Below are 22705 nucleotides of genomic sequence, written 5' to 3' on the forward strand. Positions count from 1 at the left end.
GCCGGCTGCTCGAGAGTCGCCATCTGTTGGCCCTTATGCTGCTCGAGAAACAGCTGCGACCAGCGATCAAATACAATCCCACGGGCTGCTTCAATCACAGAGCCAGCTCGCTCTCCAGCAGGATGGGAGTCGGGGCGCCGATGTGCCCAGCAGCATGGGCAGGTCAGAAGCTGCCGCTTCTTTATTAGGTAGAACCTGTGTAGCCCGCCGGTAATCACACAGACATGTTCATGGCAATCTTCTTGTGCGGCTCGTAGCCAAAGATCTCGATATGCTCCAGGGTGAAGCTCTCGATTTCCGCCAGCATCTCATCGACGGAGCGCTGTCGTCGCCGGAGAAGCTCTTCTTGCTCCGACACGGACGAATACTCGTTCTTGAGGTCCTTGATGTACAGCTTCGGGAATGGCCGGGGCACACGGGCGAGCTGCTCCTTGAGTGCATCGACGTGATCCAGATAGACATGTGCGTCGCCAAGACAGTGGACAAAGGTGCCGGGCTTCAGGCCCGTGACGTGGGCAATCAGGATTGTGAGCAGGGCATACGAGGCAATGTTGAAGGGGACACCGAGGCCCATATCGCAAGAGCGCTGGTAAAGCTGGCAGGAAAGCGTCGGGATGGGGTCGCGCTCGGTTGGTGTGGATACGTAGAACTGGCACATCATGTGGCAGGGCGGCAGGGCCATGTCCTTGAGAGCAGCGGGATTCCAGGCAGTCAAGATGATGCGGCGATCATAGGGGTTGTTGCGGATGGCCGATATCACTTCGCGCAGCTGGTCGACGCCCTTGCCGGCGTAGTCGTCGTCAGCGGTCTTGTATTCGGCGCCAAAGTGTCTCCACTGGAAGCCGTAGACAGGGCCCAAGTCCCCGACACGGCGGTGGGCCAGACCGACCCGATCGAGGAACTCGCGGGAGCCGTTGCCATCCCAGATCTTGATGCCCTTCTCGGAAAGCAGGTTGCTGTCGGTCCGGCCCTGGAGGAACCAAAACAACTCCTCGATGACAGCACGCACGGCGACCCGCTTGGTGGTCAGGAGCGGGAATGTGTTTTCCGACAGGGAGAACCGCAGCTGCGGCGGGGCGAAAAGGGAGAGAGTGCCCGTGCCCGTGCGATCGGCTCTGTGGGCGCCTTCGTTGATGATCTGCTGGACGAGCCGGAGATACTGCAGCTCCTCGTGCTCGCGCTTGCTGGGCTCTGGACTGTGGGTCATTTCGACGGAGGACTGGATGGGGTGAAAGACATTGGCCAGGACCAGGACCAAGACGGCATTGAAACACAGGGCGGACTGTGGCTGGGCGACTGCGCAATATGACCCGATCGGGCAGACATGGGTTCCACAAAAGGAAGGAGATGCGCTGGCACGTGGATGGAGAGAGAGAGAGAGAGAGAGCGGGAATGCAGTTCCCCTCCCTCCAGGCCGCAATCGAACCGCCGTGTCGATACCCCCCGGCAGCGATACCCCGCTCGCAACGGAGGGATGCATTCATACCACTCGGCCGATCAGGGCACGGGAGATGGTACATCTGCAGCGAGCTGCCGTGTTGTTGACGCGGTGACGACCTCCTCGCATGGCACACGAGCGAGAAGACCGGGTTGGGCTGGCTGGCTTTTCGCGATCTGGTCCCTCGTTCACCCCTGCAGCCCAACTTTCGCCTGCGCTGCCTCTCTCATCACCCGCTGCCGCCATGATTGGAACTATCTTTGCCTGGGTCGCAGTGTGCTCGCTGGCCACGTTCCTGGTCCCGTTTGTGATCTCTCTGTACTTGCCCGTGCAGAACCTGAAGAAAAAGTACAATGCCGAGTGGGCCCTCGTCACTGGTAGGCGCCGCCCATCCTCGCCATCCCGCACAGGCGCTTGATCCCGCACTCAGCAGGGAGCTTGAGTTCTCAACGCCGTCTCGTTGTCGTCCGTTTCTTGTCAGGTGGCTCCTCGGGTATCGGCCTGGCTATTGCCCGCCGCTGCGCCGAGCAGGGCATCAATGTCGTCATCGTTGCGCTTCCGAACGAACTCTTGAAGCAAGCCATGACCGAGCTCCAGCGTGACTTTCCGCAGCGCAAGTTCATTGCTGTCGAGGCCGATCTTTCCAAGGATGGATTCATGGATGGCGTCATCAAGGCTACCGACGGGTTGGACATCCAGCTGATCTTCAGCAATGCCGGTACGAGCCTGGTAGCATGAGCCATACAGCTACGCTGGTGGCAGTAGCGGTTCGGGTCAAGCGACACCGAACCTGTGCCCTGCCCTGTGTGCATCCGCACAGTAGATTCGGCATGCAAGCCTGATCCTCTGCCATCGACAGGCTACATCGTGACCTCCTTCTTTGCCGAGACCCCCCTTGAAACCGTCCTGGCCAACTACAACACCAACGCCACCGCCTCGATCAAGATCGCCCACCACTTTTCTCGCAAGCTCATTGCCAAGAAGCTCAAAGGCTTCATCTGCTTCACCAGCTCTGGCGCCGCCTATTTGCCCACGCCCTTGACCTCCATGTATGGCCCCACCAAAGTCTTCCTGACGGTAAGTGTACTCATTCGGCACCATGGACTGCGAGCACGGACAATCCTGTCCGCAAAGAACTGCCTGCTAACCGTCCCCCCCCCATCTCATCCCGCCTCCCCACTGCCCGCACCTTCCAGAACCTGGGTGCTGCTCTGGCCGCCGAGCTCCGCCCCGAGGGCGTTGATGTTATGGTCGTCCACCCGAGCCCGATCGCCTCCAACTTCTACAAGAACTCCTGTATGTTTTCTTCCACTCGCCTGGCTGCATTCGATAATCTGCATTCCGAGCTAACCAACCGATTGCTGTTACACCGCAGCTCTGGATATCGTCGTGCTCTTCAAGAAGACTGCCGCAAGCCCCTCGGTCATCTCGGATGCCATCTGCCGAAACGCCGGCTACTTTACCCTTGTCGACGACGGCTACTTTGGCGTCACCACCAAGCTCATCCTCAAGGTCCTGGATTGGTCGCTCTTTGGCGAGATCATGAAGTTTGCCGTCCCCATCACCGGCGACTACAAGCAGCTCAAGGCCAAGGCTCAGAAGACCAACTGAGCCCCGATCCAACCCAGCCCGCATACGAACGAATGGTTTTGTTGTCTGCTCATCCGAACAGTCCGATCGCAGTATCGAGATGTCCTGGGGAAAATACACCTGTATCCCAGCCAATTTAGAGCGTTGCTGTGGCCTTGATTCGTGACCCTGCCCATGATTCGTGCTCATGATTCGTGATCTTGCTCATGATTCGTGCCCGAGGTCATGACCATGATTCGAGATCGTGATCGCGGCGGATACGGCGCTGCACATCCATGGACCTACCCTCTGGGACGCAGTGCAGCGACTGTGAAGGCTGCTCGATCGAGAACCGCACCTCGACCGCTCTTGGGGCGACGGCATGGGATCCTCATCCTGCTTGATTGTGTCTCCAGGCGACCACCATGCCGGGAGGGGGAGGGAGATGGCAGCTGGACGCAAGAGGCAAGGGGGCAAGGGGCAAGGGATGGTCAGCAGCAACCTGCGACGGCGGTCAACTGCCGAGCGCAATCTGCTCTTGTGGATGGGGTATGCTTTCCTCGGGTGCACTCCATCGGGCACTCTCCTCGGGCTGGGAAAGCAGCGGAGGTTGCTGGTGCCGCTTGTCTCGCTTCCCTCTTGCTCCAGTCACTGCTGCCTCCTCTGGATCTCCCCCACACACGCAACCATAACCCTTCATACGAGCATCATATCTATTGCATGCCGGTGCGGATTATGGGATCACTCAAACGCAAGAGCATCCGTTCTGCGATCAGCTGTTATCTGGGTTGCATGATGCCTCGGCAGCAATCCCCGACCCGGCAGCAATCCTCGACCCGGCATCCTTTCACTACTTCCCTCCCCAACATCCTCGCCCTGTTTGTTGAGTGACTGATGCCGATCTGCTCGGTGGGTCTGCTGCTTCTGGGGGACAGAGGTCCGCCCCGCCTCGGATGGTTTCGTTGGGAGCTGGGCAGCGAGAGGGGAGTCCCGCGGGTTGCCTTGGCCCCTTCCAACAGCAACGGGACTGGGACAGCGACCAAGCCGATCCGGCCTCCCTCTCCCTCCGGTCATGAGTCTCTCCGCTGTGTCGAGTCAAGCATATATATCGCGGCACCTCCCGCCCAAGCGGGTTCTTGTCCTGGGGATGCCGCAACCTCTATTGCCGCTGCCGACCCTGCTTTTGGTCCGATCCGGCCTCCTCGTCGTCTCCAGAGCGCTCCTTTGCCGAGCAAGATCCTTCCGGCTCGCTGACAGAAAGCCCGTCGAAAGCGCATCGTCTGGCCACACCCGGCGACAACAATCCTCGGCAGCCCCTTCTGCAACAGGCATCTCCATCTCCATCATGGCCAAGCGCTCGTCAAGACCACCCAGTCTGCCGCTACCGGCCCTTCCTCCCGCTCCCACGGCCATACCCAACACCCGCTCCATGCCACCAGCTTCAGTCATGCAGTATGGCGGGCAGTCCGGCCGCCAGCTGCAAGCCTGGATCAGCCAGCAAGTTCCCATCGTCGCCCCAGACGGCAAATCCATCATTGCGCCGCCTGTCCATCTTGCTGCCCAACCCACCGTCGTCCCCAAACCGCCAGAAGGCAACTACCACGTCCTGGCTCCGCGCAAGTCGTCGCTTCCGCGCAACTACCGGGCAGATGTACGTGGACAGCTCGGTCTCTCGATTCCGGCCCGGGACGATAGCCACTACCACGATCTCAGGGCCCTCGATGAAGCCGGGCCCCGCAGCTCCGGTACAAGGCGTCCAAGTCTCCCAGCCATCCACATGCCCTCAGTTGCTCCCAGGCGCTGCTCGTGGACCAGCATTTCCTCGTCGCCCAACGACTACGATGACATTGTCCAGAACTACCTGGACGATCCGGCGGATCACAGCGTGCCACTTTCGGTGACAGCCGGCCTGGATCCGAATGCCATCATAGTCTCGGGCAACAACCATAGGAGTCTGTGGCCGTCGTGTTCGGCCCGATCACGGCCAACATCGCCCGAAGCCGAAGCACCAGCACCCCGTTCGCACCAAACAAGCATCTGGGGCACCAAGGCTTCAGGCGGCGAGCCACTGGCCACCCCGTTCAACACCAAGATCGGCCTGCTTGCTCGCGATCGCAAGGGAAGCGTCGATTCCAACATCGCTCGCATCCGCATTCCCGAGTACAGCCCGGCAGGTACGAGCACGCAGACGGCGGAGCTGGTGCCGTCGCCAACCATCGCATCACATCGATGCAAAAGCTCTCCGGCGGTCGGCATCGGCTCGACCGTCAATGATGCAGTCACCCTCGTTGTCGGCATTCAGCAGCTGCTGAAGCAAGTCATTCAGAACGGCGAGAGTGCTGTGTATGGCTGGGACCGAGACACAGAGGACAGCGGCCCCAGCCATCCCGACCAGCACCCAGCTCGATCTCAGCCTGGCTCAGGAACATTCGAGAGCTTAGTGGGTGCCAGAAGCAGCGTCGGTAACTGGGCATTCAGGTCAAGCTTTGGTGCCGCAAAAGCCGAGGGCCCCGAGGGTGACCGCAGCCATCGGATAGCGTCGGTCGGGTCAAAGCTCGATGTCGCCAAGGGAGAGCTGGTAATGGAGAAGGCCCGAAAGGGCCTCAAGACCTTCCGAAATGCCATCCGCAGTGGCTGGTTTTCGAAGCGGAAGGACAGCGACGACTCGAGCTCGGCCGAATCGCCGAAAATCCAGCCCGCCGCCAGCACCCGATCGTCGACAGAGAACATCTTCAAGCAAGGCACGGCCAACGTCGAAATCGAGCTGGAGCAGTACATGAGCACACGCAAGCCGAGCGATGCGTCCTTGACGGGCGAGTCGATGCCCGCAATCAGACCATCGGTCTCCCGGCATGTGGATTTGCCGCCTGATCTGGCGGCTCTGGCTGTTCGGCAGCAGCGGGTCTACTACAAGTCAATGCGTATGCATACGCAGCTCCAGTGTAGCCTCAAGCGCCTCAGCCGAACCCCCGAGGCGGCCTCGCTGCTTCGAAGCGCCGAGTCTGGGCCCATCATCAACAGCATTCTGAGCGATGACCTCATGGAGCTCTATAGGGACCTGGTCAACCACGACATTGGCTTTGATGAGATGATCGGCAAGTACTTTGGGCCGGAGCTGGTTCCCATGTCAAAGTAACTCAAAGCCGAGAAGCAGCCACGGCCAGAGAGAGTTGATCCAAGTCGCCTACATTGGCCTATACGGATAGGGCTTTGCATTATATCGCTTATGGTCGGATCGCCCCGTCATGAGATCGGTTGCGGTTGGGTTGTAATATTGGTGCCGTGCTTTGTCCCAATCGAATGGGCACACTTGCATACAGCTTGTTCCAGAAAAAAACAAACAAACGGAAGTGTCCCTTTTTCTCTGGCACCAGAACCCAGAAGCCTGCTGATCGACCAGCTGTGGACTGTTGTGGATTTGCAGCCGTGCGATCGGTTCCAGTGGGGTTCGTTGATTTCGGGGGCATCGTCTTGAGCATCTGGCTGATCTCCTGCAGCGATGATCGACAAGCATTCAAGTCGCAGTGCAGGGGTGGTGTATATACTGGAACTTTGGATGGCTCCGTGGGTTTACATGTCATGGTACTCCTGAGGCCGCCAGAGCCCTGTCGAAACCCAAAAGCCGTGCGCGACGACTTTTGATCTTGCTTCGGATCTGTCTCGTCCCAGCCCGCACAATCACCCGCAGCACTTGCTACCCAAGACCATGGCGACAACAAGACAGGCTGTTGCGGCGCTGGTGCTCCAGTTCCGCATGGCTGCAGGCAGCGATGCCGAAGCATCGTCTGAGCTTCGCTGGTGCATCGAGGAGTTGCTTCAGCGGCGCATCCGGCCATCGCACCACTTTCCCCGGAAGACGGCCGCCTCTCGTTTGCCCAGGACGGCCAAAGCCGCCGACGCTCTCGAGTTGCTCTCGACACTGCACGGCAGCGAGGAGGCCCTCGTCAGGGCTTACTCTGGACTGGATCGGGCCGAAAGACGACGACTGGATCGCTGGGCCGAGCTCCGATCCAGAAGCCACAAGCCGCTGCAATATCTCCTTCGCTCACAGCCGTTTTTGGGGCTCGACATTACCGTGCGTCCGCCGACGCTGATCCCCAGGTGGGAAACAGAAGAATGGGTGGAGCGGCTGATCACACAGATCCGCAAGAGCCTTCTGTATCAGCCTGATCGACGGCATCCCATTCGTATCCTCGATCTCTGCTCCGGGAGCGGCTGCATTGCCCTGGCCCTGGCCCATCATCTCAACGGACAACCGCTGCCATCGCAACCCCACAGCCAGCCGCAGTTCTCGGTCACCGGCATCGACATATCCGCGCGGGCGATCGCTCTGGCCCGAATCAATCAGCGTCGGCTTGGAATCGGAAATGCCGAGTTCCACCAAGCCGATCTCACCGATCCTCACCAGCTCGCCAGGGCACTTCATCCAGAAGGGTATCATATCCTTGTCGCAAATCCTCCCTACATTCCGCGAATGCAGTATCAAAGGCTAGCGGCAAGCGTCAAGGACTGGGAGGATGCGGTGGCGCTCGAGTCTGGCGGAGACGGCTTGGAGCTGATCCGCACCATCGTCAAGCACATCAACCAAGAGTCCATCCGTCTGATACCAACCGAGCACACTCTCGAAGCCCACAACCCAGGGCCGACGCCGGCGATTGCCCTGGAGATCAATGGATGCGACCAGTCACAAGAGACACTTGGGCTGCTGCGGAGCATCGCCCAGATCAAGCGAGCAGAAGTGTGGCAGGACCTGGCCGGTCATGACCGCGCTGCGGTGGGATATTGGTCATGAACACCTGGGTCGACGCGATACCCAGGCTCGGACGTTCGATCGGCGATAGCACAATAAACATTGCATCCTTGATTGTCGTGCTCTGGGTCGATTGCTGTCTGCAGTCCCTGTTGAGCGGCAGCCCAGCCCCGAGTGATTCACGAGCGAAAGCTGCCGGAGAGATGCGCATGGACGGCCCTGTTTCGCAGGGCAGGCGGTTGCATCGATGGACCTCTTTCAAGACAGGTGTTCAAGACAATCGTTTGAGGCAATCGTTCGAGACAATCGTTCGAGGCAATCGTTCGAGACAGTTGTGCTGTTGGCTGGCGGGATGATCCCAGCGAACACCCAGCCCAGATGTGGCGCAGCGACTCAGCGACCGAGAAGCCACGCGCGGCGAGAAGGCGGCGAGAAGATGGGGCCGTGTGTGTGTGCGGTTGTTCTGCCCAAAGGCCGTTGGGTCTGGAGGAAGGCACCCCAACCAGGTTGGAGCTGATCAAGCTTCCCTGACCGGCTATTTGCAGCACTCGCTGGACGCAAGGACACCGCTGTCGATGGCACTCTTTATTGGCCGCCTGCCCTCTGGTGCGTTGTCCTCAGCTTGTCTGTCACGGCGACTCGCCTCTTGCCCGAGGCAGATCTTGATTCGCTGTCCGGCTTCTGGGCTTGGAACGATGCACCCTCCCCGGAAGCGCTGGTCTGCCAGCAACACATCACGGCCCATGGCAAGCGGCCCACCGAGCAGCCAGAGCAATGCCCTGGGCAGCTGCATCTATCTCGTATCTCTTGAGCCCCTGGCTTGATCTTTTACCCTGCCACTGTTTTATTTCAGGCCTCCGCCAGAGGGAGCTGGAGGATCTCTATACCCCCTATGGCAAACTCTCGCGGTAAGACGGGGGTGCACTTGGTTCCGTGAGGGCGCACCGTTGGGAAGCACCGTTGGGAAGCACTGCCGGGAAGCACTGCCGGGAAGCACCGTTGGGAAGCGTTCTGGCAACGATCGCTTGGCGGTGTTTCATTTGACCGCAAGCGTCAGCCGGTTTTGGGCACCAGCCAGAATCGGCTCCGCGTTCTGCGGGCTCGTCAAGGTCTCTGACCAACTCTGCTCTGCGGCGGTCTGCCGTCTGTTTCGGTGGCCTGTCTGTGACGACGTTCTACTTCCAGCTGCGAGATCAAGCAGGGCCACTCGGTTAGTATTGCAGGGCTGAGTTGTTGCCGGCCGGCAGATTTCCGTCCGTGACCCGCCGTGGCAAGTGAAGATTCATGCTGTCGTGCCTTGATTCCCAGTTCAACTATGCCTTTGTCGAGTTTGAGGAGAAGCGTGATGCGGAAGACGCAAAGAATGGAACCGATGGAAAGTCCGTAAGTATCAGTCCAATCATGTCCGACCAGCTGTTGAGCCGGCAGTCCCGCTCTCAGACTGTGCTCAACCCGGGCACTACTGACCGCACTTTGGCCCTTAGATCAATGGCATGCGCATTGTCGTCGAGTGGGTCAAGGGCGGCGCTGCTCGCCGTGCCAGTGATAACGAATGCTTCAAGGTAGGCGTCCGTGCTGAATGCATCGTCATTTCCGTTGCTGAGCGCGAGGCGTTGTTGACAGGTGGTATGAATCTACGTCCCACTTCCAGTGCCACCGAGAAGGTTTGTGTCGTCAAGCAGCTCGCTGCTCGTCCCCTTGCAGGACAGCATGTCTACCATCACCGACTCTCTGCCGATGGAAGTAGCCGCCGGAATAGCATCAGAGTACCAGTGCACCTGTCGAACAACTACCCCCGATGTCGAGGTCCTCCTGTCCCGCTCAACTTGCAACTTGCGTTCTAGGTCACTGGGCCCGCGACTGTCCCGAATCCGGAGGGTAAGTTGTCCTTCTGACATCGTCACTGCATCCAGTACAGATTGCAATCCATCGAGAGCGCCCCCCAAACCAGCTATTTGTCCGGCGGGTGGCTGAAGTGTCACGCATCCCGACAAAGTGCTCACCCATGGCCTTCTAATCCATCTTCGCTCGCAGAGACCGCAACCAACGGGATTCTGACCGAAACCGCGATCGAAACAGAGATCGCGATCGCGATCGTGGCAGCGACCGAGATCGAGACCGTGATAGAGACCGCGATCGTGACCGTGATCGTGATCGTGATCGTGCCCGAGACAGGGACAGGGATAGAGATCGCGCTCGAGACAGAGACAGAGACCGAGATGCAGATCGTGACCGAACTCGAGACAGAGACAGAGATCGTCGCAACGATGATCGCGACAGCGAGCGCAACGATGACCGCAACCGCAGCCGTCGCAGGTTTGTATCGGTTGGCAAGTCGATGCCGTGAGAGTACGTCAGAGGCTCGGTCTTGGTCGCCATCCCTGGGTGGTGGAACTAACCTGCGGACATTTGGGACCCTGTGTGTCTATGTGCCTCCTTGACTCGCTTGCACTACGAACGCAGCCAATCGCCCCGCCGCAGGTAATACGCCTCGCCGCCCCCTCCGCCGCGCCCGGCTGTCTCTGAATCTTGCTGGGCATGGACCTGCAAAGACAGTGTCGCTCTCTGCTCTGTTGGATGGATAATGCTTATGACGTGCCCTCGCTGGACTCGACTATTCGACCATTTGCCAGTCCGCCTGTCGCCGTTCGTCCTGCCACATCCGCTCCCTTGAGGCCATGATCGCAATTGTGCCTCCCCTGCCGCATTCGCTTGGCAGAGTTGGATACCTTTACTTCTACATTGAGCAAGTTGGCCCCGCGCCTGCCGGAGACATCGAAAAACGAATCAGACCGTGCCGGCTACCTCCTCCTTCCATGCTGCTGCTCCGGATCTGCTCCTGACGTATCCCAAACCTACCGCCGCCGCCATCTCTCCCGTCCCACCCCCCTGGCGCAATCCGAATCTACAGGAAAGATGATGACGACTCCAACTCGTCGGCCCGTCGATCTCGCCGCAGCCCGTCGCGCGACCGCCGTGAGCCAGAACGCAGAGGCGACCAACCCAAATCCAAATCCAAATCCCGCTCCCGATCTCGCTCGAGATCCCCGCGCCGTGAGCGCCGCGACAAGGACCGCCAGGATGATCGAAGGATGAGCGACAACAAGGATCGCACCCCTGAGGGGGATCGCAAGCGCGACATGTCCGTCGATCCCCCATCCGACGAGGAGCGCAACCGCAACCGCCGCGGGTAAGTGTCTGCGGCGAGTCTCTGGATGCGCTGGGGACTGACACGGATGCTGACCATGTGTGTCATTCGCTCCTCGAATGGACTAACGATGGGCTATTTGCCTTTGGGTGTTACTGTTCCTGGCTATCTGACAAATCCTCCCCTCTAGCGCCAGCCCGGAGCAAAGCCAAGGAAACGCAGATGACGCCAATGGCAAATGGTAAAACACCGCACTTCGCCAGCCATAAGATAGGCTTCCTGTAAGTATCCTATGGTCAACGGTACTGATCGTAGAGACATGCATGGCACTGCTCTCGTTTGCAGTGCTAGGAGCAGCGACCTCCATATGGAGGCACAGCCGCCTTCTCCGGTACTGATGCCGCTTTGGATGCGCATGGCCTCTCGTCTTGTCAGTAGTCCGGCTTCATCGCCCGCCGCATCAACCAAGATCCCTCGATTAGCAAGCATTGATGACCGGCCACCAGCTGATGCCCAGACTACATCCAAAGCGGATGCGCCTTGTGAGACTTGTCGCGTCCACACACATTAGTTGATTGTATTTGCTTGAATACAGCGGAGGCCATAAGAATTGGAATGATGACAAGAATGCGCGATTGCTGTCTAGCATTTGCGACGTGACGGCGACTGGCCAATGATGAGAAGGGAGGGGGAGAAACATGGTGCTTTGGCGCGCCAGATGGGCATGGCCTCTACACACCCCCTTGAATCTTCGTGTAGGCGCTTTGGTTGATCTCGAATGAATGGCCGTCGCCAAATCTACGGTCGATAGTATAATAGGGTCAGAGCACAATCCACTTCGCGCACCTCATGCACCACGCACCATGCACAGCCCCGGCAGCAGGAGCGTCAATTCCTTGCGCCTGAATACTGCTGAGTGCACTTACTCATCGGACACAGGCAGAAGCCAGCTCCACCAACCCCGCTGACCCATGACCTGCGAGGCGTTCTTCTTCCAGCCGAGATTGTAGATGTTGACCTTGCCCGTCCTCGCGGACGATCCATCCGGAAGACGGATGGTCCGAGCACCTTCGATTGACTCAATTGTGGTGGTGTTTGTGAGGAGCAAGGTGGTGTGCAGCCCAGAAAAGCCCAGCAAGCAGAGCCCAAAGATGCCCGAGAGCATAATCAACAAAAGGAGCTGCAAGTCGACTTCAATGATCGACTGGCAATGATGGCAATGATGGCAATGATGGCAGTCATGGCAATGGTAGCGAGTCTGTTAGTCGAGGACGATGATGTCGTGTGCATAACCGCTGTATAAAACTCGCCCTACTAGCAGCACATCAACGGATCGATGGGTTCATATCCAGGTCTTGCACGCCTCCACGCTGAAGGTCCAGCGTTCGGCTGCTGCTACTTCCTGGAACGGTCGCTCGGTGCCGAGTGATTGTGCTGCATGTTGGAGGCCATACTCACGAGCGACTGCTGCGACAGGAATGTTCCCAAGGCCGTTCCGAACACATATATACAGTAGAGGGCCCCATAGCTGACAAAGAGATCTGTGTGGGGATGGACATTTGCGTTAGGCGAGCCACCTGTGCCAGCGACAGCCGCCGCATTTCCGTATCGTACGATTCCCTGGCTTGACAAAGCAACACTACAATACGGCTCACGGGCTTTATCCGCTGGACACCGCCTGAACAGCCCCCTGGCGACAGAAGCGACACCTACAGAAATACTTGTAGTTGCGAAATCCCACACAGTTGTTGATCCAGGGGCAGTGATGGTCCATCTTCAGGATGCATCTACATCAGAGAGAGAGAGAGGCGGCCGCACGACCACAAAGCAACTTGGTCCGTCAGCGACTCTGGCTGGTGTCTCCTTGGGCCACTTTCCATGCAATGTACGGATCTGATAGCGGCTGCTTACTGATCGCAGGCGGAGCAGTGGTGGCATCGATCAGGCTTGTAGATTTTGCACTTGTTGCAGTATCGCTTGGAGCCGTCCCGTTTGAGCTCGAGAGCCCGCCAGGTCGGCTGATCGATCGAGTCTCGATTCGCAATCGGATCGTCGTCGCGGCGGATAAAGTCGTCGGGGTCGTACTGCGAGATGGGGACGTGTCCACCGACAATGCCGGTCCCTGATCCAAACCGATTGTGGTATGACGACGAGCCGTGCGGGGCGGTCTCGTAGCTGAATCCCTCGTCGTCCTCGACAAAGCCATCGGTCCCCACGACGGGATTGGGGGCCAGAGGCGGAGGATGCATGTCAGGCTCCTCAAGCTCAAAGTCGTCGTGAGCACCGTGCGGACCCAGAGAGAACTGCAGAGAGGCCGGTCCATCAATGAGTGTCAGTGACGACTGGCAGCACGGCTTGCAGCACATCTCATCTCCGGCGCCGGAACTTTGGCTGCCTGAGCCCGCTGCCGACAGCCACACACATCTGATACCTTGACGACGGGGGTTCCGGGATGCACAGTCACGATCTTGTAATAGCTCATCATGAACAGACCCACGAGCGGCAGGTATCCCATGATATAGAGTGCTGTGAGGAAGGCAGTATCCGTTCGTCAATGAAGCACCTGCGGCCGTACCGGATCTCTCTACTTGGATCGGTGCCTCCCAGGCCCAATATCACTGCAGCGGCCGAGACCAGCAGTACACCAATCACAGCAAGAGTGTATCTGCTCCGAAATAGGGCATCCATAAGTAACTAGACTAGATTCGACAGGGCGTACCAGCAGACATTCCGTATCCGTGAGTGAAGAGCGAGGGCACGAGGTGTGTCAGGTATACGTAGCTTGACCATGCTGAGGATAGAGAAGGGGGAATATTCGAAAGGGTGGATCAGCACGGCCGATTGACAAGGCGGAGGCTTCATAGACTACTGGTTTCAGACAGCTTCAGGGCTATTGCACTGCCGGCTTTGCCCGATTACGCCGTTGTTTGGACGACCGAGGCTGGGCGGCGGTTCGACGACAGCAACGAGGACCTACCAACGATTGAGACCACGAATATCACGGGCAGCAGCCTGGAAAGCAGGAGGCACATGTTGAGCCAATTTTTCCATCGGTTGATCATGGCTTGGGACTGAACAAGACACGGATTGCTTTCAGGGGGTGTCTGCGGGACTGTCGTTTGCCGATCGTCGCTGATTCAAGGTATCGATATATGGAGATAGATAGGCTGTGCCGAGTCACCAAGCTCAGCTAATGTCGACAGCAAGCGGCGTATTGCCGGGGTCTACAGGAGAGAAGGCCGGGCATGTGGTGGTGTGAGCGGATGTCCGGCAATCTGCCAGCGGCTAATCTGGGCATCGGTGTCGGATGGCAAACACCAGCCAAACAGCCAAACAGCCAAACCTCACCTCAGGGATCGCTCAGACGGCCTGTGGATGGGAGCTGGTGGGCCGCAGAGTCCACGGGCAAAGCAGGGAGCGGCGGCAAAGGGTGTGGATGGAGGGCGAGCCAGGCCGACTGGGGCGATGGAGGAGAAGAGCCAAGGCCGATGCGATGGCAAGCGCTGGATGAGCAAGACTGGGTCGGCGCCAGAAAGAGCGGCGGCGGTGTTTGAGGCAGAGGGCGGTGAGGAGAGCGCAGCCAGGATGCCCGGGCTGCCGGAAAATCCGGCGCCGTATATATATATATGCCAGAGCAGGCGGGGTGCTGGCAGGCAGAGGAAGCGCAGATATCAAACCTCGGCAAGACCGGAGACTGGATGGGCAAGCAGCAGCGTAGGATCTGTTCGCCGATCGGCGCCAACGAAGCAAAGGGCATCACACCACCAAAGAACACGCCCGATTTGGCGCTGCGACAAAGCCGAGGGCGCAAATGGAGGGGGCAGTGATACCGATGGAGGTGGCAGGGATACCGATGGAGATGGCAGTGATACCGATGGTGGTGGAAGTGCCGATACCGACGACCTGATCGGTGGCGGCATTATTTGCTGCATGTAAATGTTCACGGCGCTCGTCGGGTCTTGGAGCATCTGTGTCGGCTCTGACTTCGATCGCCGCGCCATCACCAGACAAACACACTCTGTTCGTTGACCGGCCAACTTGGATGTGCTCAAGCTGCCGCACCGAGTCATGTCGCCAGAATCAAGCAGCCCGAGAGTGTATTTCACCCGGCGGTCAGCATGTGGGCAACAAGACACGCAAACGTCACAGACACGCCGTGCGCCAGCTATATACCACTCTCCTCGGGCTCGAAGCGAGGAGGCTGCCGGATGGCCACGGACATGCCCAGATCAGCCATCGCATATCCCAAGAACCAGGGGGGGGGGCGCACAAGCGAACGGAGCAAGCGTTGGGCAGAGTCAATGTCGGCTATCCAGGAGCAAGGACTGCTACAGCATGGGAAGCGACTATGAGCTCCCTCGAAACCGGAGACAGGGCCACGACGGCCTCGGGACGCATCTAGTACTTCACAGTATAGACGAACGCATTGGTGTCTCCGGACGAGATGACAAAGTAGTTGCCGCAACTCGAAACTTCGGACGCCAGGATCGGCTGGCCGCCCGTGGATTGCTGTTGATCAGACATTGCATCAGGTTTGGGGGAGGCGAGGGCGAGATTTCGTCAGCTGGACAGCCCATCATCTGGCATCAGACCCGACCAAGCCACCGGCACTTACCGCAAACAGCGCACCCAGATCCTTTGCACACCAGATGATCCATCGGCAGTCCTGGCCAGTAGTGATCAGCCACTCGCCGTTCGGGGCGTACTTGACCGTCAGGATCGCCTGGGTGTGTTTGTTGCCCTTCTTGGAGAGCCCGTCGTGGTCGTTGACATCGACCAGCTCGACCTCGCCGTTCTCGAGGCTGCAGATGGCAGGACATTAGCGAGGGTGTGGGAAAGCATATACACCGCGGGGCAAGCGAAGCGACGCATGTTGTAAGGCTCGGCAACCGATCCGCGCACCAAGTAAGACTGCTCTACAGCCGGTGATCCCATGGACCACAGGTGGCCAGCTGATATGAAAGAGCCAGGGTGAACGAGCGCCTCGCACAACCCGACAAGACCGCAGTGTTATGTCCGCTCTCGCGCGCCCCCGCCCATCTCGACACTTACCCGCAGACAATATTGGGCCGCACAGGCGAGATGCCCAGGGCAAAGACTTGAGAGCCGAAATGCCATTTGCCGACTTCGCCCGAGTCCATGTCCCAGACGCGTACGGTTCTGTCAAGCGAGGCTGGTGGCGATAGGCGATAGGCGTTAGAGCTCAGCCTGTCTCGATGTGTGTCGATGCTGTCTCCGTGTATCCTGCGCCATGTGTCTCGACGTGCTGGGATCCATAGTTTATCTGGCACATCCTGGAGGAAGCTGTGGCCCTTGGTGATAGCCAAAGCAGCCGGCTGGATCCTGATTCCCCTTGGCGAGCCACCTCGCCCTGGTTGTCCCATATTTCCGTGATGAAAAAATAGCAGGAGGGTGCGGAAATGCTTACCAGTAAACAACTGATCGCCCATCGGCGTCAGCGCTACGCCGGTGATGAGATCGGTATGTCCCGACAGTGTGCGACCGATCTTGCCCTGATAGAGGTCCCAGATACGGACGATGCCATCGCCGCAAGCCGCGTAGGCCAGACGGCTATCCGTGCTGACTTGGATACTGTAGATGGCCACGTTCTGGGTCTTGAGCTTGCACGTCACCACCAGACCCTTTTCAATGTCGATGACCACGAGGTGCGAGCCTTCGCCACCAACAAGTAGTCGCTTGCCGTCACGGGTTGGTCTGAGTGCCCGCACAACCCCGAGCCCCAGGTCGGCGAAACAGTCCAGCGCGTGGATACACTTCCCGATCTTGCCTTCCTTGTGCTCGTAGTCCCACATCTTCAGCGATAGCTTGCTGCCCGTGAAGATGTATCGGCTGTTGACCGAGATAGCGATGGCGCAGACGGTGTCGCCGTGAGGGAGAGCCAGGCTCTGCGTGACCTTGGTCGGGCAGCCCTCGGGTCGGTTGGCAGCGACGGCGGCGGCGGCGGCGCCGGACCGGTGTGCGCCGGGAAAAGGGCCCCCAGCGACAGCCGGAAGCGGCATGCCCGGACCAGTGCTTGATACGACTCGGCCACGATTCGCCGGTGAGATCGAGGCTTGCGCTATCGGCTGGCCCGGCAGCTGCACGCCAGGCGGAACTTGGGTCTGAGGCGGCATTTTCGGGACTCCTGCTGGGACGCGGCCATCATTGGCGGGAGACGATACCACCGCCTGTGAGCCAACATGGGGGAAGGGTTGGGAATACTTGGGCACAGACGCAACGGGATATGCCGAGAATCGAGTCGGTGTCATTTCAGGAGCTGGAGGGATGTGGCCGAGGAAGCGAGGATCTGTAGCTGCCGGTCTGGAAAATGCGACAGGGCACAAGAACAACGGTGTCAGAAACATGGAACGCCGTTGTAGGTTACGTGGCATGGGCCTTGATAAAGCTTTGATCGATGCCAAGCGAAGCAGAACGCGCTCGTTGCGATATGGCGAGCTCGACAGACCCGATGCAAGTACAATCGGGCACTTGCCGAGAACGATTCCGCAAGAAATCCATCGACACTCACCCAGCATCGAACTTTGGCGGACCAGCATCGGTCTTTTTCGAGCGTAGGGCCGCCCGAGAGGCCATGTCTGCATCTAAACAATTGGAGTGCGCGTGAGCAACGATGGGATTGTAGCAAAGGACACTTGCTGGGCAAAGTCCAACCGATGGAGGGGGGGGGAGCGCGGCTTACCAAAGACTGATGAAGTAAGAACCGGGAACGAGGTCTGCTTCCAAGAGGGCGAGAATCGAGATTGGGATGGAGCCACCGAGCAAGGGACAACGGAGTGACGTCAGCTCTGGCACTCATCCGAGAGCCAGCAAAAGGTATCGATGGCCGTGAAACCAGCACAGGGAGCCAGGCGCAAGACCGGAAACGACCTATCTACCTCTTCAGGGAACTTGCGCTTGAGACTGACATCGGGAACGGAGGGCGGCGTTGTCGCGATTGGGGCGCCACTCCGAATGCCATCCGTCTCGATCTGATTGGAACGACATATGATTGGGTTGACAGTCCAGATCGGATTCGGGGGAGTGGGCGGAAATGATCATTGTCGGATTTGAACGGAGGGGGAGGAGGAGCGACCGAGATTTCGTCAAAGAATCGGAGCGGTCGTCCAACGATCGAGAACATTCGGCGAAAGATTGGGCAGTCGATCCAAAGCCGAGCCGTCAACCAAGAGAAGCAGTGATCCAAAATAGAGAACATTCGTTCGAGAATTGGCGAATCCAAGGATGAGTTACATGGCGAGTGGCGAGTGGCGAGTGGCGAGTGGCGAGTGGCAAGTGGCGAGTGGCAAAGCGATCGACGGACGAGACCGAGTGCGAAGCGCAATGTCCACACGCCAGTCAGCAGCGCCAGATTATGGGTTGGATGTTTGGGCTCGAAAGCGAGCCGCAACACACACACGTGTCCACTCAGCGCCGTCAAGGCGAATATGGAGTGAGGGGGGGGGCAGACGGGGCAATGGCGTACCTTCACAGACAACGCCGTTGATGATTTGGGCTGCGAGGATGGATTTGCTAAGGGGAAAGACGATGATGCCGGTTGTGGTGTCGGAAGGGGCTGGTGAAAGGAGAGCGATGGAGCGACAACAGCACGGGCGATAAGGGGGCGCACGCACAATTCGTCAGTGCAAAAGCAAGGCTGTAATCTACATCCGCAGCGCCCGTTTGCCTGCGAAGGAAATAGCATGACCCCTTCAAAGATGTTGCCGAGGGTGTTGCCGAGCCGTTGTGCAACACACGACGAACCTGCTCCAAGAACTCCTTGATCGTTTGCATATCTGACTGAACGCCGTGTTGGATTTGAGGCTTGACCATTGGCACCAGCTGGTTGATGATTCCCCGATACCGTGCGCTGGCATCAACGTACCGAGCATTCTCGATCTTGAGCCTAGAGTACTGTTCATAGTACTAGGCGAGAGAGAGAGAGGGGGCGGGCATTAGATCAGGCTGAAGCAGAGCCACAGGGACCCGACTCAGGAGACGCGGCCGTCTATCGGAGCTGAGCACGAACAGTCATATGGCGAGCAATCCAGACACAAACGACAGCAACAAGAAAGGGGGGTGCTGCAAAGAAGGCGAAACGGACAAAGGCCACTGGGGGGAGATGCGAGGCGGGGCGAGGGCGAGACCGCCGCCGTGGGAGGGGACAGGAGCATTGTATGAAAGGTGGGATCGGCAAGCGATGCGATGGGGGCAAGTTGATCATGGCGGCGGTGAGGGGTGCGGAGACGTAGAGAGGAGCAGCCGGATATCAAAGCCCGGGTTGGTGGATTGGGAACAGCTACGGATGCAAGCGGGGGTGTGGAGAGCACGGACACTCTTTGCGAGCGTCTCGGCAGAGGAGGCGATCTCCAACGTCAATATCCCCCGCACGTCCGGAAAGGCAAGGCGCAACACCCTTCAAAGTCGAGGTCAGACGGGGCCGGACGGGTACCTTCAAATAGCTGGCTTGGAGCTCGTGCCGTTCTTTTTGCAGCTGCCGCAGCGACCGCTCCATCGCGACAATGTCCTCCCGAATCCGATCGACGTAGTCAGGCGGGCCGGAGTAGCTGAACGGACTGCGGGCTCTCTTGGGGAGGCCGCCTAAGGCGGTCGACTCCGAGAGCAGCGCAACGTCGGGATCGGTCCCATCGCGGTCCTTTGGCTTTTGCGATTTATCGTGCAGGGCCTTCTGGCGGGAATAAAAATCGTGTGCCTCAAAGTCTTCCTGCGGAACCAGCGCATATGATGAGATGGCCGCGTGGAGGGCAGGCTCGGCGACGGCGTCCGATGTGTCGCTGGCTGGTTTGAGGTCGTCCTTGGCCGGTGAGCTACGGTGAATGAGCTCGGGGGAATCGGCAGCGGACTTGGAAGCCGCCATGCCAGCGCTGCTGCCGACGTTGCTATTGCTGCCATTGCCTCTGCTGGTGCCGTTGGCTGGGACGACGGGCTGGTCGAGCCTGGTGGGATCCAGAGCGGGGTGGTGCTTTGGACTTTCGGCGGCACCGTTGGAACCGAGCTTTTGTTCGGCTTCAGGGTACACGTATGGCTGGACGAGGTCCGGGGATCCAGAGATCGGGACACCGGTAACCGGCGAGTAGGAGACGGGCTTGGAGAGAGACCCGAGCTGCTCACCACCCGCGATCGCCTGGGAGGCTTCTGTGGGCTCTTGGTCGATCTGCTCATAGCTGTGCACAGGCGATTCGGCTCGTGGGGCGCTTGTGAGGGTCGCTGGTGGGGTGGCATCGGCAGCCGGATGGAGAGAGTCGTGATTGGGCTCGATCGCCATTGGGTCGGAGCCATCGGGCAGCGGGGCCATGGCGGCGACTGAGGCAAACTTGGCAGATGGGGATGGGTCGGCAGCGTGCGGCAGCGCAGAGAGCTTGCGTGCGGTGTTGGGTGTGGAGACAGGGTACGCTAGAGGCGAGTTGGATGCGGTTCGGCCCGATATCATGATGCGACCGCCGGAGTCGTTGCTGCCGGCAGCATCCATGTGCAGCAGGGAGCAGAAACAGGCTGGTTAGCGGGTCCGCAGCACATGGCTTCCCGTTCTCTCTCCCTCGACGGTGGCGGCGGTTGCGGACCGGCTCGGGGTGTTGCACGTTTGCGAAGGCCAGAGCACGGCACAGAGGTAGTCCGAGGCCGAACGAGACGGCCGGGGCCGGGGCCGGGCGATTTGGCCCCTGCAGGCACGAACAGGACGACAGGACGACGAAGGACGGGTGGCCTCGATCCGGTGGCATCATCGCCGTCGTGAAAACCACAGCGCAAAGGCCGGCGTGGAAACAGGATTCGATGCAGAGCAACAGACACTGCTGGCGGCCGGCCGGACGGCAGAGCTTCTCAAGCAGCCAGCCGAGCTAGACATGGCACAACGGCAACAGCCACCCTTACCGTGGAAAAGCAGTCCAGAAGCGGGGGAGCCGTGTCCTGGGTGCGAGGGGAGGGTGATGGTCGAGAGCCTTGGCGGTGCGATCTGGGGGGGGGGCAGTAGCCGGGAGGAGAGCCGTGCGAGATACGCAACCAGGGAGAGCGATTCGAGCGAAGCCGCACTGGGCTGGACGGGCGACGGCAGATCGAAGAAAGGATGAGTTACAAAGTCCCCGTTTGACGGCCGTGGCCCAGATTGCTTTGGCGTGTGGCCAGTCGGCCGCTCACAGAAACTCAAAGAATAAGCAGGAGCCCGGCGGACACAAGGACGTGTTGCAGCGGCCTTGGCCCTGTGGTGAGGAGCGATGGAGCAAGGGGGAGGGGCATGTCAAGGCGATCGTGTCTTGGGCAGAGGAAGAGAAGGCCGATGCAGTATAGCGATCGATGATAGGAGCAGTCCCAGGGCAGTCGCCAGGGAAGCCAGAAAGCCAGAGAGCAATGCAGCGGGCTGGTGAGGCAGGGCAGTCAATCAATTCTTGAGCACTCGAACGTCAAGTACCTTGATAGAAGCGCGACGATGTTGTCGATCGCTCTGGGGTGGCGAGTTCTGTCGAGAGCCGAGGCACTGTCCGAGCAGATGCTGGGGGGGAGTGGGCAAGGGCAGAGAGGTGAAGTGCTGAGGAAGGGAGCGGGGGCAGCTCGGTGGGTTTTACTGGAGAGGGACTAGCCGAGGTTGATGTAAGCGCGATTGGAGGGCAAGATCCCCCCCGGGCAAGACGGGCTGCTCAAGTGCTAGTATGTGGCTACGTGGCTCGGCAGGTAGTCGATTCAGGGTGATCGAGTCGGTGTGCAGATCGGCAGAGCAACGGCAATATTCATATACGGGTTGGGAGAGCAGCGACGATGCAGCTGCCGATCAACAAAGTCAAGCCCAATCACGAATCAGCACAACTGAGCGAGAGGGGACGGAGCCGGGCAGCACCCCGCTGGTACGGCCAGCGAATGCAGCCCGATTGAGCCGGCGGAGGCAGCGAACCCCCTCGGCCCAGGCGGAGGCAGCGGAGGCAATAGCATGCTTTCCCGACCCGTGGGGGCTTTGTCCGGCCTCAGAACAGGAACGGCGCACGAAGAAACCGGTGTCGGTGACGATGGGGAGCGCCGCTGTGGGAACGGCAGGCGGCCGGTGCCATGCTCAGCACGGCCGCAAGCAGTTGGGCCGCAGAAGGCATGACCATGAGCGGTGGGTCCATGAAGGACATGAACATACGCAGTTGGTTCATGGGAGGCACAAGCATGAGCGACATGGCGGCATCCAGCACAGAGCAGATCGAGTGACAAAGCCACCAGCAACGGCGGGCCGTCGGCATTGTGGCATGGGCTCAGTGTCCGCCGGCTGTCAGCGACAGGGTGGGAACCACAAATGCAGCATGGTGTTTTGTTACAGAGGTTTATCTTGATGATAATACTCCCACATCGCTTGCAATGACAACCGCTCCCGTGGAGACAGAGCAAGGAACGTAGTCCCGTCGCCTGAGTCGATCGAGTATGCTCGTGCGGGAGTGAGTGCCGATCAATTTGATACATCACAACCTCCATCAATTTGATACACCACAACCTCAATTTGATACACCACAATCCAACGTCGCGACATGAACATAACCAAAAGCACGATCATGATGTGCAAGTCGATCGGCTCCCAGCGAGATGATGGAGTGGAGGATTCACGGACGCGCGGACATTTCGACCAAGAACGGCTTGATCAAGCACAACAGCGGTGCATTTGATCGAGTGCGGCCACATCCCTCGCATCGCTCGCATCTCTCGCATCGCTCGCCCTGTTGCCAAAGCACACGTCGGACACACCCATGCCGCCGCCTGTAGTCATCACGAGCGGCCTGTCTTGCAGGTGACTTGAAGCAGCGCCATGGGAACTCGC

At 59.2% G+C, this 22705-nt stretch overlaps 7 protein-coding genes across 7 annotated transcripts; 4 read left to right on the forward strand and 3 right to left on the reverse strand.

Annotated features, from left to right (window-relative positions):
* Positions 1-129: 129 nt before the first annotated feature.
* Positions 130-1229, reverse strand: BJ171DRAFT_502037 (thymidylate synthase). Its single transcript, XM_053110740.1, has one exon. The coding sequence runs from the start codon at positions 1205-1207 to the stop codon at positions 215-217; it is 993 nt and encodes a 330-aa protein (XP_052967491.1). The 5' UTR covers positions 1208-1229; the 3' UTR covers positions 130-214.
* A 453-nt stretch (positions 1230-1682) lies between these two features.
* Positions 1683-3049, forward strand: BJ171DRAFT_423233 (uncharacterized protein; the record flags this gene model as incomplete). The annotated part of the gene is made up of 5 exons (XM_053107589.1): positions 1683-1815; positions 1920-2156; positions 2298-2515; positions 2635-2734; positions 2814-3049. The coding sequence occupies 5 exons, from the start codon at positions 1683-1685 to the stop codon at positions 3047-3049; spliced, it is 924 nt and encodes a 307-aa protein (XP_052967492.1).
* Positions 3050-3661: 612 nt separating this feature from the next.
* BJ171DRAFT_502039 (uncharacterized protein) lies at positions 3662-6366 on the forward strand. The gene has a single exon (XM_053110741.1). The coding sequence runs from the start codon at positions 4080-4082 to the stop codon at positions 6141-6143; it is 2064 nt and encodes a 687-aa protein (XP_052967493.1). The 5' UTR covers positions 3662-4079; the 3' UTR covers positions 6144-6366.
* A 217-nt stretch (positions 6367-6583) lies between these two features.
* BJ171DRAFT_502040 (S-adenosyl-L-methionine-dependent methyltransferase) lies at positions 6584-8062 on the forward strand. The gene has a single exon (XM_053110742.1). The coding sequence runs from the start codon at positions 6714-6716 to the stop codon at positions 7797-7799; it is 1086 nt and encodes a 361-aa protein (XP_052967494.1). The 5' UTR covers positions 6584-6713; the 3' UTR covers positions 7800-8062.
* A 174-nt stretch (positions 8063-8236) lies between these two features.
* Positions 8237-11524, forward strand: BJ171DRAFT_502043 (uncharacterized protein). Its single transcript, XM_053110743.1, has 12 exons — positions 8237-8363; positions 8611-8665; positions 8943-8967; positions 9066-9140; positions 9242-9319; positions 9409-9421; positions 9602-9635; positions 9792-10073; positions 10221-10238; positions 10669-10947; positions 11096-11186; positions 11341-11524. Exons 1-11 carry the CDS (start codon positions 8333-8335, stop codon positions 11148-11150), a joined length of 945 nt encoding a protein of 314 aa, XP_052967495.1. The 5' UTR covers positions 8237-8332; the 3' UTR covers positions 11151-11186; positions 11341-11524.
* Positions 11516-14092, reverse strand: BJ171DRAFT_73246 (DHHC palmitoyltransferase-domain-containing protein). The gene is made up of 8 exons (XM_053115862.1): positions 13883-14092; positions 13625-13696; positions 13337-13431; positions 12817-13208; positions 12619-12692; positions 12364-12446; positions 11832-12109; positions 11516-11703 (listed from the first exon to the last, which is right to left on the reverse strand). Exons 1-8 carry the CDS (start codon positions 13965-13967, stop codon positions 11637-11639), a joined length of 1146 nt encoding a protein of 381 aa, XP_052967496.1. The 5' UTR covers positions 13968-14092; the 3' UTR covers positions 11516-11636.
* An 859-nt stretch (positions 14093-14951) lies between these two features.
* Positions 14952-20787, reverse strand: BJ171DRAFT_502053 (WD40-repeat-containing domain protein). The gene is made up of 10 exons (XM_053110744.1): positions 19355-20787; positions 18667-18828; positions 18389-18478; positions 17802-17894; positions 17606-17639; positions 17435-17507; positions 16334-17226; positions 15958-16078; positions 15521-15707; positions 14952-15414 (listed from the first exon to the last, which is right to left on the reverse strand). The coding sequence occupies exons 1-10, from the start codon at positions 20390-20392 to the stop codon at positions 15304-15306; spliced, it is 2802 nt and encodes a 933-aa protein (XP_052967497.1). The 5' UTR covers positions 20393-20787; the 3' UTR covers positions 14952-15303.
* Positions 20788-22705: the final 1918 nt, after the last annotated feature.

The sequence above is a fragment of the Polychytrium aggregatum genome (genome assembly GCF_025602895.1).
Source record: "Polychytrium aggregatum strain JEL109 chromosome Unknown BJ171scaffold_15, whole genome shotgun sequence".
In the NCBI taxonomy this organism is placed as follows: domain Eukaryota; kingdom Fungi; phylum Chytridiomycota; class Chytridiomycetes; order Polychytriales; genus Polychytrium; species Polychytrium aggregatum.